Source organism: Geospiza fortis, unplaced genomic scaffold (genome assembly GCF_000277835.1).
Source record: "Geospiza fortis unplaced genomic scaffold, GeoFor_1.0 scaffold878, whole genome shotgun sequence".
Taxonomy (NCBI): domain Eukaryota; kingdom Metazoa; phylum Chordata; class Aves; order Passeriformes; family Thraupidae; genus Geospiza; species Geospiza fortis.
Genome location: NW_005054471.1, coordinates 1186941 through 1206002, shown reverse-complemented (window position 1 = coordinate 1206002; position 19062 = coordinate 1186941). Strand labels below are relative to the sequence as shown.

The 19062-nt window shown below is 44.3% G+C and overlaps 1 protein-coding gene across 1 annotated transcript in view; it reads left to right on the top strand.

Moving 5' to 3' along the window:
* DNAI1 (dynein axonemal intermediate chain 1) overlaps positions 1-19062 on the top strand; it is a 136864-nt gene that overhangs the window by 90758 nt on the left and 27044 nt on the right. The window contains exons 17-19 of the mRNA XM_031062862.1: positions 4029-4177; positions 5063-5162; positions 17473-17658. Coding sequence (XP_030918722.1) covers positions 4029-4177; positions 5063-5162; positions 17473-17658 — 435 coding nt within the window. The remainder of the gene's footprint in view (positions 1-4028; positions 4178-5062; positions 5163-17472; positions 17659-19062) is intronic.

Here is a 19062-nt window from a genome sequence, read left to right as displayed (position 1 = left end):
TGCACTTGCATCTTGAGTGAGATGGACTGCTCACGTGCTGTCTGAGTCAGGGATCAAACACGGGCTGCTCTCCCCACGGGCTAAATTTTAGATTATTTATTAAATAAATTGGAAAGTGAATTCTAGAGAAACTTTTTTTTTTATTTCCCCAGAAAGCAGGCATGCCCACAAATAGCATGATAATATGTTAATTCTTTAGCTGCAGAACAATTATGGTGAAGTTCTGAAAATGGCTTCGTTAATAGTGTTTCTGAAGCCAAGAAATCATTATCTAAATTACACACAGACTAATCTATTGCCCTTTTTTGTAGAGGAGAAACTGTTTCTGAATTAATATGATTCTGTAACGCAATTCTGAATGCTTTTTTTGCATATCTTTCTTGCTGTTTAGGAATTGTTCAGCTTGACATCAAAAAGTATGGTCTCTGAGATTCATGTTGAAACATTGTGACTCTAAGTCTCTGGTCAGAATAACTTCCAATAAACAGACCTTCAATAGAAAAATTGTGAGGAAATTTGAATACACTCATGTAAGAAAGGCTTTGTTTTTTTTCAGTTTTCTTGAGAGTCGCAAATTAATATAATAAAACCTAGTGCAAGACTGACTAGAAGAAAAGGTTATTCTAATTTTAAACAAAACTAATTTTACTCATTCTCTTATACTACATACCAGAACATTTGTGTCTTTCTGTTCAGGACAGGATGATGATGATGATGATGATGATGATGATGATGATTATTATTATTATTATTACAGATTACAAGGGATGGTGGTTGTTAAATCCTTATCACATCACTTGAGATTTCCTTAAAACATGATGACAAACTGTTTTCTGGACAGGCTCTGACTTCCAGTGACCCTTTAGTAATAGAGAAATAATTTGCCTCAGTGTTTAGCCTTGCTTTGTATTAGGCAAAGTTGTTTTCATTGTCTGAATATTTTATGGTTTAAGTTCTATTCTTCATCTTCTCACCATCTTATCTTTGGGGCTTCTGCCTGTGTTCTGTCCGGTTGTCTAGTCCCTGGACTGACTGAATTTTTCATCAATTACCACAGTTCTTTCTCTTATCATTTCCTACTGTTCCTCCCTATGTGTTCATGTGCCTTGGTTTCTACTTGTGAGCACTTCTGCAAATCTCAGCATTTCTGTTACAGATCTGTACAAGCAGTCATTGAGCTAAAAGCAGGAGAGCATCTGGTGTAGCTGGTGACAGCCTGTCCACCACAACATGGGACACGTTAGTGTCTGGTTTCTAAAAAGCATCTGGTTGTCATGAGAAAGTGCCAGTGTTGGGCAGTACTGCCTTTCTCTTGCCAGATACAAACCTTCTCTGAAAAAACATTGCTCTTGGATTTCTGTATTGCGTAGATTCTCTGTGTTCCTGTTAGTGAACTGAAGAAACTCTCTGCCTTATAAGGACAGTAATAACCACCAATTCACCAGGTATGTGGGAGAGTTTTGTGTCAGACTAACGTCTAGCGTAAACTGAAGTGCTGTTGATGAAGATTATTCATAAGTTTTGTGTCCTCAGAGTTCTCCTTTTCTCACAGTATTCCTCCCCCATGTTTTGTAGCCTTGTCAAGAGTCATCTTTGACTGGTTTCCTGTATTGCCATAGACGTATTTTTGCATTTCTGTCTCATCATAAGAATACTGTTTACCATTCAAACACCTCTACCATCATTTAAGTAAGAGAAAAACACTCCCAGCAAATTTGAGCAGTGCTCTAGAAGATCAGAGAGGCTGCACAAATTCCTTCTCTCTGAATCTAGTCATCCTCTTCAAAGCTCTCCTGTCAGGACTTAGGTGTCACATATTCCAGTGGCTCTGTTTTCATACTGACATATCTAATAATTGTAGGGTTCTTGAAACTGTTTTTATTCATTAAAGTCATATTTCTTTTCTGAGCTTTTTCTCAAGTTTGTGGTGTTTCTTCAAAATGCATCTTGGGAAGAAAGCAGCCCTGTCTTGCACTCAGAGATAATGATAAGGGTTGTGGTTAATGTGGTGTGGGGCTGGCAGGCACTGCCAGAGCACAGTGGATGCCTTTAGGCTAAAGCACACATGCAAGGTTCATTTCTCACAAGGGACACAGGTGGGAGTCTGCCCTATACAAATCTTTTTGCTGCTGATTTTATAGAAAAAAATTCAGATCCCTTTCCTGTCATGGAGATTGCAAAGGCAGCTCTGTAGATCAGCACATCCCAGAGCATGATGGATCTCCTGTACCAGTGCCCAGAGAGTTGCACTGATCGAGGGCTTAGCCCCCACAAGCCTTTGAAAACAGGGCAGTGAGCATTACAGTTCTGTTGGAGGCAGACAAATCTGGTTAACATCTCACTCTTCAAAGTTCTCAGGTACTGGGGACATTCAATCCACACACTTGAAAGGACAGATGGACAAAGCAGCTTCTCTCTTGTGTTATTTACTTGTGACCCATCCTGTGTGTTTCCAGCAAAGTGACTTTCAAAACAAGCCAAGTACTGATTTTTCTGATGGCTGAACATTAAGAATTATGAAGTAGTGTTATGAAACATGGCATCAAAGGAGATTTCTGTCCCACAATTAAATGCAGGGACAGCAACACAGTGCAATAAACTATTAGCAAGCTATAGACACTGTCAGTAAATCTCAATAGGACATGAGCCACTTTCTTGTTTCCATTTCCTATCACAACAAGGCTCTCAGGGATGTAGGAGCTACTACTGCTACTGTGGAATGGTTTAGCACCCTTATTCCAGTGCCTGCATCAGTGAACAGTACCCAGACAGTAAGTGTCACTTGTAATAAACAGTTAAGCCTTAAGATTAGTTAGATCTTTGGTTTGCAAGGATTAAAGTCATGTAACACTTCAGCAATCCTGCTGCTTGTGCAGATGATGTGATGCTGCATTCAGTAGGGAGTAATGAAAAGTCATTGCTGTGACAGTAGTGAGGCAAACCAACAGAAAATCCTGAAACTAACTCCAAGCTGCTGTATGAATACAGCTTGTGTGAGAACACAAGCACAAGGACGTTTCATGTGAGATGGGTTCTCTGTTGCTAGTAAAGGAAGCCTCTAACGTGCTTCGAGGGAAGGAGGTTTGGGGAGGATAACCTAAAATTCCCATGTACACAGAACTGACAGGATCTGGATCAAGTCCCTTTGCAGCCAATTAGATTGTAACTTCTCCCTACTTCATAAGCTCACATGCAAAGTGACTTTTCCAAGGGTCCCAAATGTTTTGCTTTTCCAGCTCTTAAAGACATCCTTCATTTTGCAATTCAGCAGCACCCACAGCTGTGATGCTGCTGGTCTGACCCTTGCATGTCTGTGTAGGCATTGTCCAGCTCACAGGCTGCTGTTGGCTGCCATTCAGTGGGGGCCCCTGGCCTGTCAGGGACATGCCTGAGTCCTGGATAGCCTCCTGGGACTGCCCTGGGAAGTCTCAAGTGGCACAACAGAAAGAGCTGCAGAGTTGTATAATGGGGCAGGCTCTCTGAGCAGGCTGTCCAGGGTGGCGATAGGAGAGGACTTACAGCATCTTTCCAAAGTATTTAGAGTCAAAGGGACTGGTAAGACATTCTTGTGCTGAGAGCACTGTTCCTGGAGGTTTTAACTGTGACACTTCAAATGCACACAGTGCTGTGAGCATTTGTGCTTCTGAGCAGAACACAGTACTGTGAGCAGCTCAGGGATGTTCTCCCCTGCCTTTCTTGGAGAAGCACAGCAGGAGCCCAGGCTGGCAGGAAGGCAATATAGCTCCCACACTGGAGAATGGTCTCAGGGGCCTGGCTGTTTAAATCCAAACAATTTCAGTTCCTATCTCTGTGTGTTGCAGGGGGGAGCAGGATGTTGCCTGCAAGTGGGGTGAAACAGCATGTGCTAAATTATTGATTTTCTGTGGCACTTCTGGGTACCAGCCGCCTCTTCCCAGCCAGCCCAGAAGATCCTGAGAGGCCATACAAGTAATTAGAGGCATCTTCCTACGTGAATTTAAGCTTCAGGAGGTCTAGCTCTGATTACTGAGTAGTTATTTCCATTGCAGTGTTCAAAAAGTTATTCAAGCCAGTTTCTGGATGTCTTTGAAGCCCATCACATGGCTGTGGACACAGTCAGCTGGAATCCCTTCCATTTGAAAGTCTTCATTTCCTGCAGCTCTGACTGGACAGTCAAGATCTGGGATCACACCATCAAGTAGGTCCTGCTGGGTTCTGGTGTGGGTGAGGAGGTCCAGCCTGACATGCCAGAAGAAGCACATGTTGACTCTGTTCATACTTTAGTGTCAGTTTCCTTCCCAGGTGTTTATAATGCTAAATTTTTTTTTTTTGTACTCCCCAGGTATGAGATTTAAGATATAGCATCAGCTGCTCCAGTAACTTGCCAAGCAGCATAGTCAGCCCAGAGCCTGCTTTACTTCAGCTCTGGCTTCCTTCAGGCAGGACCTACTGTGGCAGAGAAATGCTACAGAGAAATGTCAGGGAGTGGTTTCTAGCTTCAGGGGCCAGAAACCTCCTAAGAGCCAGAAAAGAAAAAAAAAAATTTGGAACATTTTAAAATATGGAATGAAGTTCAGGGTTAGTGGTTAAGGAATGTCTGGTTTCAATCAGGAAATTGATTTTGTTGTAAATCAGTCAGTCACATATTTCCTGTTGCCAATACTGCTCTAATATTCAATGTTGTTGACAGAAGTCCAGATAATTTTTTCCCATATGATTATTAATATTAACCAGAGAGACTCCATCTTGCTGTGTGTGTTGAGAAGAAGTTTTCAAAATGCTTTCAGAAAGAGAGAAGGAGAGAAAGAGAGAGAGAGAGAGAGAGAGAGAGAGAGAGAGAGAGAGAGAGAGAAAGAAACAAAGAAAGAAAGATGCTACCTCTCTTCTCATTGCAGCAGGTCAAATCCTGACCCACTTGTATTCATGCTCAGCTTTCCCCTTGGCTCAGACCCTGGCTGTTATCTGACATAGAGAAATACCCCATCTCCCACTTCTGCAACAGCCAGGTGTTCATGGCTCAGTGTTACACTTCCAGAGTGGCATGTGTTTATATGAATTCTTCTCTCTGTGTCTTTTTTTATAGGACTCCACTGTTTGTTTATGACCTGGCTACTGCTGTGGGGGATGTTGCGTGGTCTCCTTACTCCTCCACAGTGTTTGCTGCAGTCACCATTGATGGCCAGGTGAGAGGCTGGGAACAATACTGCTCTGATTCAAGCTGAGAGGAAGTCAAAGGAGATTAGGGCTGAGCATGGGAAGGGGCCAGCCCAGTCCTGGCCAGGCATATCAGGGAGCCACCAGCAGGAACCCACCCTTTTCTATGCTTTCCTACCTTTGGCACACACATCCCTGGGCATTAATCTCTCAGTCCTTCTCCAAGTAGGTGTTGCAAATGCATACAAGTCCTTCCCCGCTCTCTTGTTAACCATGTGAGTGCAGGTGTGCAGCTTGCACATGGTTATGCATGACTAAAACACTGAATTTCCTCAATATGAAATCCCCAGTACATCCCTGGGGATGGAGAGATAACGTTCCAGATCAGAACTCCCCTATACAAGCTGACATCAGGGCGTTGATTCTGAGCTTTAAAGGTGTAGAGCAACAGTAAAATAAAGTGGTTATATACTTACACTGATATTTAAAAATCATTTATAGTAATATGCCCAGGGTCAGCTCATAGAACTTTGTTCTGTTTAGATAAAATCAACATTTTTCCACCATGTGAGGCTGTCCCTAAGAGTAATAGTTTGGTAATGAACTCTGTAGATCAGTCCTAAACTGGTATGATGGCAGTTTTATTTTTGCCTCTAGCCAAGTCTTGCAGTAGCTCAGATGGTTAATTTGGGTTGGCAAGTAGCCAGGACATGTAGCTATCCATCAATACTTGTTGAATACTGTAAGAGTGCATTGCTCTAATACCATGAGCTTTATGTTTAGCTGCTACAAATTAGAAAGACTGTGCAGTTTGGCCAGAATTGCTCTAGCAAAAGGATAGCCTTTATGTATCCCTATCATTGAATGGATGCCTTGGCTACTTCATTGTAGTTTAACCTTTATATTATAGCAAGAAAATAATTTCACTGATAGACTGGCTCAGGCTGTGAATTTGTCTCTCCTAAGCAATAGAAATCTCTTCACTAGGTCACCTGTTGTCCCTGGAAAGCTCAGGATGCCACAGCCTACAGAATGTTGATGCTCTTCCTTCCCAGCCAGGGTCAGGATTGCGTCCTTCTTTTGTGAATCTGTCTGTCCCCAGTCTCCCATACACCAAATGAAGGGCCTGCATGAAGGCAGTGAGTGTTTTCAGTGCATCAGTCACATCCTCAGACTTGTTTTCCACAAGTGACATTGTGTGTGCAAGGATTCTGCTGGCAGTCATAGCTTTGGTTGAGTGCTAGGATAAGCAGGGCTGAGAGCTGTGGGTATCCCAGCTGTGTCCTGGTGCCTAACTGTGGGGAAAAGGATGGAGATGTCTGCAGGCAGGGATACGTGCTGGGCAGCGTGAACAGATGGAGGGTAAACACTGTGTGTACTTGAATTTCCGACTTACATGGTCAAGTTTTGGCAGTGAGTTCATCTCTAGAGGTGCCTCAGGCCACTTGAGCTCTTTCTCAGAGCTTTGCCTACTGCAGAGAAGCTGTTGTAGTCCTGACAAGAGTTGGCACTGTGGGGTCTTCCCATCCCACCCTCTGCTTGTCCTAGCCACATTAGCCGCAGCTTCCATGGACCTGGAATCTCTATGAGGCTGCTGATAAGGCAATAGCCTGTTTGAGTTGGCAGCACTACACTAGGGTATCGCACTGGGCTATCCTTGGATCTAATTCAGTAATCCTAAACAGAACCTAATTTAACAGGATCTAATTCTGCTTTATGCCTTCTATCCCAAACTCTGAGGAGAGTGGCCATCCACCAGGATCAGCCCAAAACTGGGATGGCTAGCAGGACAGGTCCAGGCAGGACCTGCCTTCCTACTGCAGTAGGCTGGCCAGGGCTGATGCTGACAGGAATTTTGGGTCTCTGTGTTAGCTACCAACCATGCAGGCTGCAGGAGGGTGTGTCTGAGACATAGCTTAGTTGCTATGGTTGAACAGAACCTTCTAGATCTGCAGTGGAAGTGGAATAAATAGTTGTTTACAGCCTTTTCTATTCAGGACATATTCCACTTTGTAGCAGAGTGCACTTGTGAATAACTCAATGCTTTGCAAAGGGCAGGCTCCATTAATGCCGGGGAAAAAATCTGCATTAACAGGATGCTCTATGATTCTCCAGAACAGAAAAATATAGAACATGAAGCCAGAAAATAAAACATTAAAGGCCTCCTGTTTGTGAACAGCCTCTGTCTTGGCATCTGCACATAATCATGCCTGCAAAATTTGAAGGTTGCCTGGAGGTGGTTTTAAAATCAGGCCCTAATTGCAGTCTTCAAGAGATACCTGGCACATTCTGTGAAACACTTTTCCTTATTTGAGCTGATGCTATATGTCCAAAATGTGTATGAGCCCCTTAAGATTGACTTGGAAATTGGGGCATTTTAGTATATAAAAATCTCTCAATCCCCATGAATTCAGGAGGTAGGGATTTAATAAAAGCTGTAAATATCAGGGTCATTATGATAAAATGTGTTTGTTGGCAGCTGGGCATCTGCTTTGGACAGCACTGCTCTTCATAAATAACCCAAGTGTGCACATTCCACTGCTGGTGCAGTGGATAATAACTGCTACTATTGCTCTCCATCATGTTCTGGTTAATTTCCTTAGTTTCCTGCTCTGCTTGCTGATCATTTTATTTCAGAAAGATCATAAACAGAGATTCATAAAAGAGAACACCTTATGTTGTAGATGGTAAAAGCCTGTCAGGAAGAAAAAGACTAGCTGGGATGAGAGACCCACTTTGGAAATAAAAAAAACTGGAGGTGGATTTGAATATCTGGACACTTCCACTTAGGGTACAGAAAATGTGGAGATATTGGTCAGCTTATTGTAAGGACAGAGGGCAGAGAAATGGAAGGGATTTAATTCAATCCTGCAGCATTTAGAAGTATTTGCTTTTGGGAGTTTGCTGTAAGTCCGTCTTAAACTTACATTTAAAGTATAAAAAAATAATTGAAACATGTAAAACTGGGATTCATTCCTGAAATTTCCTCTTGGTCTTCTTTTACTTTACTTTCATTAAAGAAGGAAATGATATTGATATTTCCTCCACTTCTGTGTGTGCAGAATTCACGCATGAATTGTTACACCTCTTAAAAATCCAAAGACTCATATCACAAGTGTGCCGCTGGCTGGATCCCAGGCTGTGGGCCATAGCTGCCCTAAGCAGTGGGTCTGATGGTGTGGTCAAGCTGGGCTTTTTCAGCCTGGAGAGGGGGTCCAGCAGCCTGCCAGTACCTTCAAGGAGGTCATTGAGAAGTTTGAGCCAAGATCTTCACAGCAGTACATGAACTGATGATGACACACAACAGCTGAAGTGAGTTGAAATGAAGGGTTTGGGCTGGATATATGGAAAAAACTTTAGCTGTGAAGGCAGTCAGGTAGTGAAATAGCTTGCTTGGAGAGGCTGTGCTGTTTCTGTCTGTGGAAGGCTTCAAGACCAGCTTGGACAGAGCCCTTAAAAAGCACATCTGTCCTCAGGGTTGACCTTCTTTAAGCAGAAGGTTAGGGACTTCTGTGAGTCTCTTTCAACCTGAATTGCCTTCTAATCCTAGGGCCCTATGAAATATCCTGTGTGAAAAGGAGGATCCCAGGGGTTTTACCACAGGCTTGTGCACAGTTCAGGTGCATTCTCTCTCATGTTTTTGTGGGCTGTGTTATTCATTACTAGTGCAGCAAGAGGAGGGTCTTGTTATAACCATCTGTAGTAAATATTGATAGCCTCAAGATAAATGCCATCCCAGTGTTCACTCTGCAGAGAAAACTGGTCAGACATTTGCTCCAGGGCTTTTCCCCATTAGTGAAACTGTTGACCTTTTAAGATGTGAAATACTTTAAACAACCCAAACCTTCAGGAAGTTAGTTAATGGTTTGTGCTGCTGCTCAGGAAGCAAGTGTGCTCTTTCCTGCTTATATAAACCTCTTTTACTGTTTGTACAACTGTTTTGAATGTGAAGCCTTGCAGACCAGCTTTCTGTTGAATATAACTCGCAGGATAACATGCCAAGGTTATTCTGCCAGCTGGTCTTGATGCCATCCTTCCTCAGTGAAGAGAGAAGCATTTGCTTAGTGCTGGCACATGTGTGAGTGTACACAGAGCAATCTGCAGAAACTTGCTGCCCATTTAGCATGGACTTGAAGCAAAAGCCAAACTCCGTCTTTAAAGCATGAATGATTCTGCAGACAAGAGGCTTGTTAAACCTTTCAGGCTTGCAAATATTTCCCTGGGTATTGTTGACTTAGTCCTGCCTCTCCTTGTAGGACATGAATCAGGGGTGCCAGCAGCCCTCTCATCTGCTGATACTTTTGCTCAGAGATGTCAGGGCAGAGAACACAACTACAAATGCCCTTGTTGCATTTGAATCTTTCCTCCTCCCCTGCTGCAGTAGCCCAGGGGGATTATCCATACCTTGTGGGGCTACCACTAGCTCTGCAGGGCTGGGACAGGATTTTTCCTGGCTCTCAGCACCATGACCAGGGCAATTGCAGGGGTGTAAAGACACTGAATGAGCATAAGTCTCTTTGTCATCACCCAAAAGGACCTTTGAGTAGGCTGAAGCAGGTGGGAGCTTTCTTAAAATGGCCTTGAAATTGTATTTGCAGCATAAGTGGCTATTTCTTGTAAAACTGTTCATTTTCTTCTGCTGCAAAACCTAAAAGGCTCATTCTTATTCCCTGCTGAATCTTTGAGATTGATGTGGACTGCTGGAGAGTCAGCTTTAGAACAAGGGCTGGTGGCATGTCAGTGCTCAATGAGATAGATGGTCAGAGTCCCAAAATTAATGCTGCCTTCACTTTGTGCCAATTAGACTGTTCCCCATTCTCCTCCCTCTGCCACCAGACTCTTTGTACATCAGCATTTCTCTCCACTAGCAGCTATTTTTAGGGAATAAAGCTGGCCTGGAAGACTTTGGTTTACTGTGGCATGCTCTGAGCCCTCACTCCTATACTGATGTAGCCCCCCTCCCATCATAGCATGCTTTAGTGGTCTCCAAGCCTCAAAATGAGCATCAGGCATCTCAGGACACTACTGCTTACTCACATCCATTAGCTGCTGATTGCAGGTGAAGTGGCTTTATCAGCATTGTAGTTGGTTTCAGCACAAAGTCAAATCTAAACCCCTTTTGTCGATGGCTTTACAGGAATTGTTTGTTGGTTTTTTTTTGCAGACAGGCTCACAGGCCAATTTTTCATTACTAAAGCCATTGCTCTTTCAGATTATGAAATATGGCATTTTGACAAAACTGATCCACTGAGATTAACTAGTTCACTCAGGAACAGAGGAACCAAGTTTGCCTTTTTCTGCTTCATGGGTGTGTAAATCAAAAAAAATTACTTCGACAGCATCTCAAAAGATTTTGTGTGTTGATTAATCTGTTAGACTTTGCATAAAGACCTGCTGCGGGCTCAGAGTCCATCAGGAGAATCTGCAAGAGTTTATAAAGCTGCCCCTCTCTGGTCTTAATTAATGAATTAATTAATTCACTGCTAGGAATGGCTCCTCCCTTAGGTTTGAATTTGCAAGTTTGGACTTTTGTTGTTTTGGCCACTGAGAGCCTCCAGCTGTCTGTCAAATCCTTCTGTACAGAGATAGCAGCTCCTGAACCTTGATCTTTATTCCTTGGCATTTTATAATGACCTGCAATCTGTGCAGGTTCATTTTAAATGCCAGTCTCCAAACCATGGCAGTTCAGTGTCTGCCCTGAGAGCAGCTTTGCTGGCCTGCCATGGGGTGCAGGTGGCAGAGACCAGTGAGTGCCTCTCCCACCAGATGTGGTGCTGCCCTTTCCTGTGCCACTGCCTGCCCTTGCCCTTGCCCCAGCCTGCAGTGCTGACTCTCTCTGGCATGGCCAGGACCCTGCCAGCATGAGGAGAGATGAAGCTGCAGCCTGACACCAGGGATTGAATGACTGTGGGTCACAGCAGGGAGAGCGCAGGGGGACTGGCACAACTGGGATGTGTATTCAGGCAGCTCAGCCTTGGGAGATGAGCCCTGGGGCACTTAAAGGACTGGTTGAAACCATCTCCCTGTTCTTTATCAGGTATTTGTGGTGGATGTAAGAATAGGGAAGTGTCAGGAGACTGGAAAGAAAGACTCTTTGCCCAGTATTCAGTACTGTGACAGTGCAGAAGAGATTAGCCAGCCTAAACAAGGTACCCAGAAAGATCCTGGGACAAAGCATTGATTGTTCTATTTGTGAGCACTGGTAGATCAAGGAGCAGGCAGTCTAGTAAGATTTTACTAAGGCTATGTCACATAAAACCAATCAAATGCTGTTCTTAAGAGTAACAGGGCTGGTAGGTCAGAGGAAGGGGATGTAGCCCATGCTTACAGGCTGACTTCAGGAACACTGCTTTATCCTAATCACTGAGGCATTCAGGGGAGAGCCAGGCTGGCAGAACTGGTGACTGACAAGGAATTTAGCTTGGATAAACAAGCACTTTCTTGCAAAACAATGTCTTGGGGTTTCCAGAAGAGGCCAAATGGTCCTCAGCTTGTCTGAATGAATAGCAGCTCTTCTACATGCTGAGGCTTTGATTTCTTACTGACTTGTGGGAGCTGAGTCAAATCACCTAAGGCTGATGCTGTTTTCCTACCATGTCAAATTGGGAATGACCCAGTTCTTACTGAATGAGGAAAAGATAAGAGATGCAGCCCTACAGTTAAGTCAGGTGACAGGCATTCTTTTCCCTGATGTGTCATGTGCCCTGAAGCATCGGGCTGGGATGCTGCAGGACAGAGAGATGTGCTCAGCCCTCTCCCATACCTCAGAACATGCAGCTGGCTCAGCCCAATGCCTGCTCATCCTCCAAGCAGAAAGCTGCCTCTGAACATACCTGTAACAGAGCTGGAGCTTGGTCTTTCACCAGTAGCATGAAAGTGCTGTGAAAGGCCATGAATTTTATGATCAGGACCACTGAGGTTCAGTATTCCTGTGTTGTCATTGCAGAAGGCAATGAATGTTTTCTGAGTCAGGTCTCCTTTACTCCTGCCAGGACCCAGACTGCCCTGTGTGTCAGAGGGACCAAGAACTGTCTTGCAACATTCATTTGTAAGTGAAAAAAATGTCCTGCTCAGGAAAATTAACTGTATTGCAACCTGTTCTTGCTACAGTGGCATTACAGAAATCAAGCAAACTAAAGTCTCCAGGGCAGAGCAAGCTGGGCTGCCCTGCCTGCCCTGTGCCTTTGGCATGCTCCAGTAGCTGCCATGGTGCTAGACAGAGTCTGGGGGTGGCCTGCCCGCTTGTTAAATGTATTACCTGAGAGTTTGAAACAAATCATCTGTGGAGCTTGCGAATGGATGAGGGATCATGATTCAGTCAAGAAAATGAGCTAAATCGATCAAAAGGACAGCGAAAGCCAAGCTCTGAAAGAGATGTCAACTGGTAAAGGGCAGTGTGGTATTAAATTATCCCCCACCTTTTGCTCTTACACTGATTTTATTCTTTGTTGCCAAGTTACCAGGCATATCTGCCTTGTTCTTACACATATATATATTTCCCCCCAGTCTTGGTTCTGGATGCCATCAGGATGTTTTTGAACATGCTAGCCCACCTGAGGAAGGAAGGCTTGTAAGACTAGAATAAAAGTACAGGAAAGGCCCCAGCCGTGGCAGATTCAGTAGGGGTTTGTGGACAAAATAAAGACAGCGTCAGTCAAAGTAGCCCTTCAGCTCCCTTCTTCATGAGCCACAAAAATCAAGGAGTTTGTTCTGCTGGCAGAGAAGTTCTGCCAAGGGTTCTGCTTCCCCCCACATCCCCTTGCATTTCCCTTCCTGTTGCCTCAGGACAGGGAGCAAAAGGGTGTAAGGACAGAGGGGCCCAAGTCACCCCCAGAGGTGCCAAGCAGATGAGAGCCTGGGCTGGCTTTCAAGCTGTAAGTGCAGTTGGTAGAGCAGGTGGGGAAAAAGAAGTCCAAAACTCCGAATATGGTTTGGTGCTGGAGCTGTGGTACTTGCCTTGGACATGCACTGTGCCATGCTTGCGGAGGAGCTGTGTGGAGTTGCAGTGGGGAACAGCTGGATTTTAGGAGGTGGAATGCATTAGTGTGATTTATAGACAGAGAAGCTGTTGGTCTGGATAAGACTGAGCTGGATTTCTTCTCTGGCTGTTTGGAAGTCAAGCATCAAAGCAGCTCATTTATGTAAAACATTTTCTGCAATGGTGACACAATAGACTTAGATCTGTTATTGCTTGTACATCAAGCATGAAGAGGAACTCTGTTGTTACTGTGATGGCAGTTTAAAATTGTTCTAATTGGATAAAAAGCATCAGAAACTGCAGAATTCACTTGGTCCCACCTCAGAGGAAAATGGGCTCAGTGCTTGTTTTCAGAGAATTAGCAGAATTGCTACCCTTCCATCAAGAAATCTGCTTTGAACATCTGCCTGACTTATCTACTACCAGCCTGTCCAGCACTTCAGTACTGTGGGTCCAGGTTTCTTTTGATTGTGGTTGATACCAGCTCATAAATCCCCATGCTGCAAGGAGCTGCTTAACTCAGCAGCTTGGGCTTCATCTGGAAGATGCTACATCTTCTCCTGTACTTTCTTGGAACAGGCACTGAAGTTTACAAGGATCATAAATAAAATTGCTGTCAGAGTAATTGGTTACTGTCCAGAGTTTTATTCTCCTGTAGTCATGGGTGAAACAGAAGGGAATTCTTGCACTTTCCTTTTTCAGACATTTTCAGATTTTTTACTTCTCTCTTTGTGTCTTTTTCCATGTTTCTTGTTCTTGGAGTCTGATTTATGTTCCTTTAAGCAAGTGACCACATATTGTTTCTAAGTAATCTGTAAAAAAGAACTGAAATGCCCTTACTCACTGTTTTTTTAGCTCATTAGCAGAAAAAAATAAGGTGTCTGCTGTGGTCTGCAAGCAGCAGGCGCTCCAGATTCCTCACTTGTTTCTACGAAATCTGCAGAAGGTATTGAAATGAGTTTGTCAGGAGGCTTTTGCTTCCTTCCCTGCTGATGTACACCAAAATGGAAACATTTTTGTGGTCTAAAAACCAGAGGTTTGAAACCTTCACTCTTTAGTTTCTAAATTGGTCCTGGATGAACAAATGTGGGTGAGCAAATGTGATGGCCCCAGGTCTCAGCACCTTCAGTGAGGGACCAGCCTCAACAGCATGAGAAGAGGCATGTAGAGCTGGCAGAAAAGAAAAGGACTCTCACTGGTTTGTAAACTCTGAAAGGATAATGACACAAGTAATATTTTATAAAAATGCCCTTTTGTACCAGCTGCTTGACAGTGTCTGAGTATCAGTTCTTGTCTGGGTGCTGCTGGATGGGTGCCTGCCCTGGAACCTGTGCTGCATGAAGGAGGGTTTGGACATGGTTCTGGCTCTGGTCGTCCTGGCTCCCCATGAATTTGATACTTGAGTCACACATGGGGTTGGGTAGCACTTGTGTGGGTCATGGCTGCTCTTCTCTGGGTCACAGACTCTGAGAAGGCTCATCTGGCAAGACTTGAGAGGTCATCTCTATGTGCAAGCAGTGGTCTTGGGGCAGGGCCCACCCTGGCAGTGGGATGGAGAGAAAACTCTGTGTTAGTGATTCTCTGTGATGGGAGATCCAGCTGGATCCCACTCCATAATCCTTAATTTCAGGACCTGAGCCAGCAGAGCAGGGGTCTAGGGACTCTGTGGCTAGGGGACTGAGTCTCAAGGAGAGCTGCAGGTTTTCAGTCTCCATTCTTTGGGCAAAAAGGCAGCTCTACAGATGGCGCTGGCCACATGTAGCTCTGCTGCTTTGCAGCACTGTTAACCTGCCTCAAGTGTTGTGGGAAGCCCTGTGCTCCTTTTAGGCTACTCCCAAAGCATCAAAAGCAGTGCTGCTCTGGCCCCATTTCCCTTTCTCCTAAGAGTAGCTGTGAGTCTTTAAGTCAGAGCCTCTGAAGTTCTCCTCAGTGCCCGTGGCCCACCCCTCCATCTGGTGTGTCTGACAGCTGATAGGAGGCTGATGTTTCCAGCTGAAGAACTGAAATAGTTTGTTCTTTTCCACGATTCCCTTGGCAAAGGAAAACAAGCCCATTTGTTTAGAAGCTCATAAAAGAGGAGCTTTATAGTAGGAACATTCATAAACTTGTTTGCTTTTGACCTTCTCCACATTGCTGATGGTTTCAAGTTCTTGTCCCAGGCATTGTGCTTGTCTGGGCTGTTCGTGACATTTTTGAGAAACAGCCTCACCCAGAGTAATTTAAATTGCTCAGCATTCCAGCACTGAGCCTTTGGCCATGCCATCTTTCTCCAGTGCAGGGCTGGGCAGGATCCGTGAGGGGGGGTTCATTGACAGCCTTACAGAGAGCACTGCAGACCTGGCTGCCAAGAAGAAACCTAGCCACTAATTCCCTGCCACTTTTTTTTTCCTAGATTAAATGGTGCTACTCAATCAGTGAGCATTTCCCAGGCTCTTAGATTACTAAATTAATAAGAATGTATTCTGTGAAGGCAAGAAATCAGATCTTTAATGAGTGTGGCTTGTGGGATACTGATATATTCTTGAAAGAGTGCTTGTTTATTTTCTGAGAAAGTAAGACAGCAGGTGTAAAATACAAGCCAGAAGAGCCACCTTGATTTATGCTGAGAGGCAGAAAATTAAAGTTACTTTGAGACCTCAAGTGTCAGGTCAAAATTCACAATGTAATGCTAGCATCTAGTAATTTGAACAGATAAAAATGCTGCTGTGCTTTCACCTATGCTTCTGCTGACTAGGGAAGGGCTCTCCAAACTGCAAATCCTTGTCTGTGGCTGATGCTTTTTATTCCCTTCTACTGTCATGGATTTCTTCAAAATATGTCTTGACAACCCTGTCCACTCTTGAAGCACTTTCCCATTTTATTTTACTTCAGTCTGGAGGCAGTGTTCCTGTTCTTATTTTTTGCATCTATAAGATCTTTTTTCTCCTGCTCAGACTAAGGACATCACAAATTCCTAGACTTTTACTCCTATGAAGACACAGCAGCTCATAAGACTGCCTGGGACATGTGCTTGCACTTGGCCCAGCTCTATGCTATAAATGGATTCAGATAAAATTCACTGACTCATTGGTGCATAATGGGAAAGTACATGTAGTGATTTGATACCTTCCACACTCTTTGGAGTAAGCTTTTATAGAGCAGCATTGTCTGATTTCAGATAATTCCTAGATTCAAATTGTCAGCATGGCATACTGTTGAAATTACATGTTGCCTTTGTCTCTTAAGTGCTGGTAAACAAGACACAGCTGGAAGGAGGTTTACAAGTAGTTCAGTTCTAATTTCCTCTATATTCCCACTGTACTTGTTAACATAAAGCATTCTCTTCCTAATTTTTCTGAAGACAGAAAAGAGAAGAGAAACATAAGGCTGAAAGTCTTCATGGTGGATACCAGGTAGAAATTCAGGATGCTGGAAATGGCTCACCTCAGCCCTGGGTGAGAGAGGCACATCATGTTTTATTAGCCTCTGCAGCCTGTATCAGTAACTGGAGCTAATTGCAATTATTGGGAGATAATGTTAAGTTAATTCATTCTCTCAAGTAACTGTCTCTCTTTCCTCTGCACAATGAAATGTGCATTACTGTGCAGCTGGGGATGTGGCAGGTCTGTGTCACTGGGCCAGAGGTCTGAAGTCCATGCCAGTGGGACTCCTGCCTGAGTGGGTCCTGAGGCCTCTCTCCCTCCATCCTCACCTTTCCTGTTTGCTAATTTCCTGGCACTTATCCTGATGCTGTGGGAGAAGGACATGTGTGCAGGTGTAGTGTCTGGGCTAGAGTGAGCTGCCAAGCTGTCCTGTCCTTCTCTGGCATTACCCCAGGGTACACTCTAATCATACTATGGCTGTCCCCATCACTTCCCCATTACTTACTGGTTTGTGTCTTTATCATCGTTATTATTAAGCTGAAAATGTTAGAGAGTTCTGTAATAGGCAGTAATGAGAATTTCTGACAGCATTCCCCATTTTGGGCATCAATCTGTGTTAGACTCTGATTTAATGCCTGTTTGTCTCATTACTCACACTGAGAAGGGAGATTAAGGTCTGTGGGGTTAGCAGTGCTGGCTCTGAGCCTTCTCCAGCCCAGATCAGCTGGAACCTTGCCAAGGCTTGCACCCACAGCAGGGAGGTGGTCCTTGTCTGTGAGCCCCTGCAGGAGAGGGGCAGTTCTCACAAGCAGCAGCTGACTTCTGCACACTGGTTACTTAAAAGAAGACCCTGAGCACAGATGGTAATTGTGTGCTGTGGCTGGGACGTTTTTTCAACAGGACCTTTTCTTTCTGATTTCTCCAGCCATCATTCTGTCACTGAGAGATGCTCTTGCCTAATTAATCCCTTTTGTGTTCTTTGCTTTTCTTTTTCCCCAGGCCCATGTGTTTGATCTGAACGTTAATAAGCTTGAGCCTCTCTGCTCCCAGCTAGTGGTGACCCGGAAGAAAAATAAAACAACACACGTGCAGTTCAATCCTGCTGACCCTGTAATCATTGTTGGAGATGAACGAGGCCTCATCACCTGCTTGAAGCTCTCTCCCAACCTGCGCAAGAAGCCCAAGGTAAGGATGAGCTGCATTCCCCCAGCCACAGAAGGTCTCTGCAGGCTTTGTCACTGTCCACTCTCCTTCCATGCAAGGGTGTTGGCAGAGCTCCTCTCTCTAGCAAGGTACTCACAATTATCTCAAGCCTTTTGGGTAGGATGTCTGAGATGATAAATCCTTGTGTCTGTTCCTGTTTGAGCAAGAGGACTCAGTTTGCTTCTGGTAAGGAGTGGGGACTGGTGGGAAGGGGGTTTGCTGCTCCCAGTCATCACCATGATCCAGACAAGCTCTGGTCCAGAAGCTCTGCAGATGTTCATCTGTTTCCCAAAGTTCACACATTTTCTGAGTTTTGGGTTTTATTTGGAAAACTCCTTGAAATCAAGTACCATGCTGCCTGTTTTCTTGTGTTCCTGCATCAGAGCCTGTCCCTGACCACCATGTCTACTTTCCTGTAAATGAGCAAGCAGTATCTAACATGTAAGGAGACTTGGGATCCTTGTCTCAAGTGACAGCAAGGAAATACATTTGCCTCTTTGGGTTGGTGAAGTGTTTTTTCACCCATCCATGAGGGCCAATTGTGAAGGATGATAGCATCTCTTACGTGGATCTATTACTGGATTTTCTTTCTGGTCTTCATGCAGCTATGAGTTGAATGGCTGTAAATGCAATGTCCTTTTATGCCCTTGCAATTCTTATATCCAGTTGTCTTGTGTTAAGTGAAGTCTTTCAGTTTCAGGCTTTTTAGAACTGATCCAAGAAAGCAATCTCTCAAGATGATCATCTTTTATTTATGTACTCCCAAATGTTTTATATACTCTACTAATCTACTGTATTAGGCAGGGTCTTTGGCCAGGAGCTAATCACACTAGTGTAATTCCAGAGTCTTCAAAATTATTTTTAAAAGGTTCCTGTAGCTGGCTGCCATTGGAAATGTGAATCTTCCCTGTGCAGAGAAGGCATAGAAAACATGGCACTTTGTTTGGGTCTGAGTTGTGGAAGCTGTGGAGAAGAATCTCTCATATGCTTCACACTTTTCTATTTCCTGCAAAACTTCAGACCGAGACTATCGAAGCTCTCTGTGTTGTCATTAGTTTGGCTCAGGATAAGTTTCCTTGGTGATTTATGAGTCCTTCCTGGGCATGGGTGAGCACTGGACCCTGTCTGCACATGACTTGAGCAGGGAAGAGGAGTCACACACACATAAATGAGGCTGCTCTCCTCTTCATCTCAGTTGTGGACTGATCAACGCCCAGCAATACTGAACTGTGGGCCAGAGTCATAGAAGGGTTTGGGCAGGGAGAGACCTAGAACACCATCTAGTTCCAAACCCCTGCCCTGGGCAGGGATATCTTCCACTAGACCAGGTTGCTCAGAACTCCTGAGAACTCTCAGCAGAGCAGAGTAGAGCAGAGGGGCCGAATC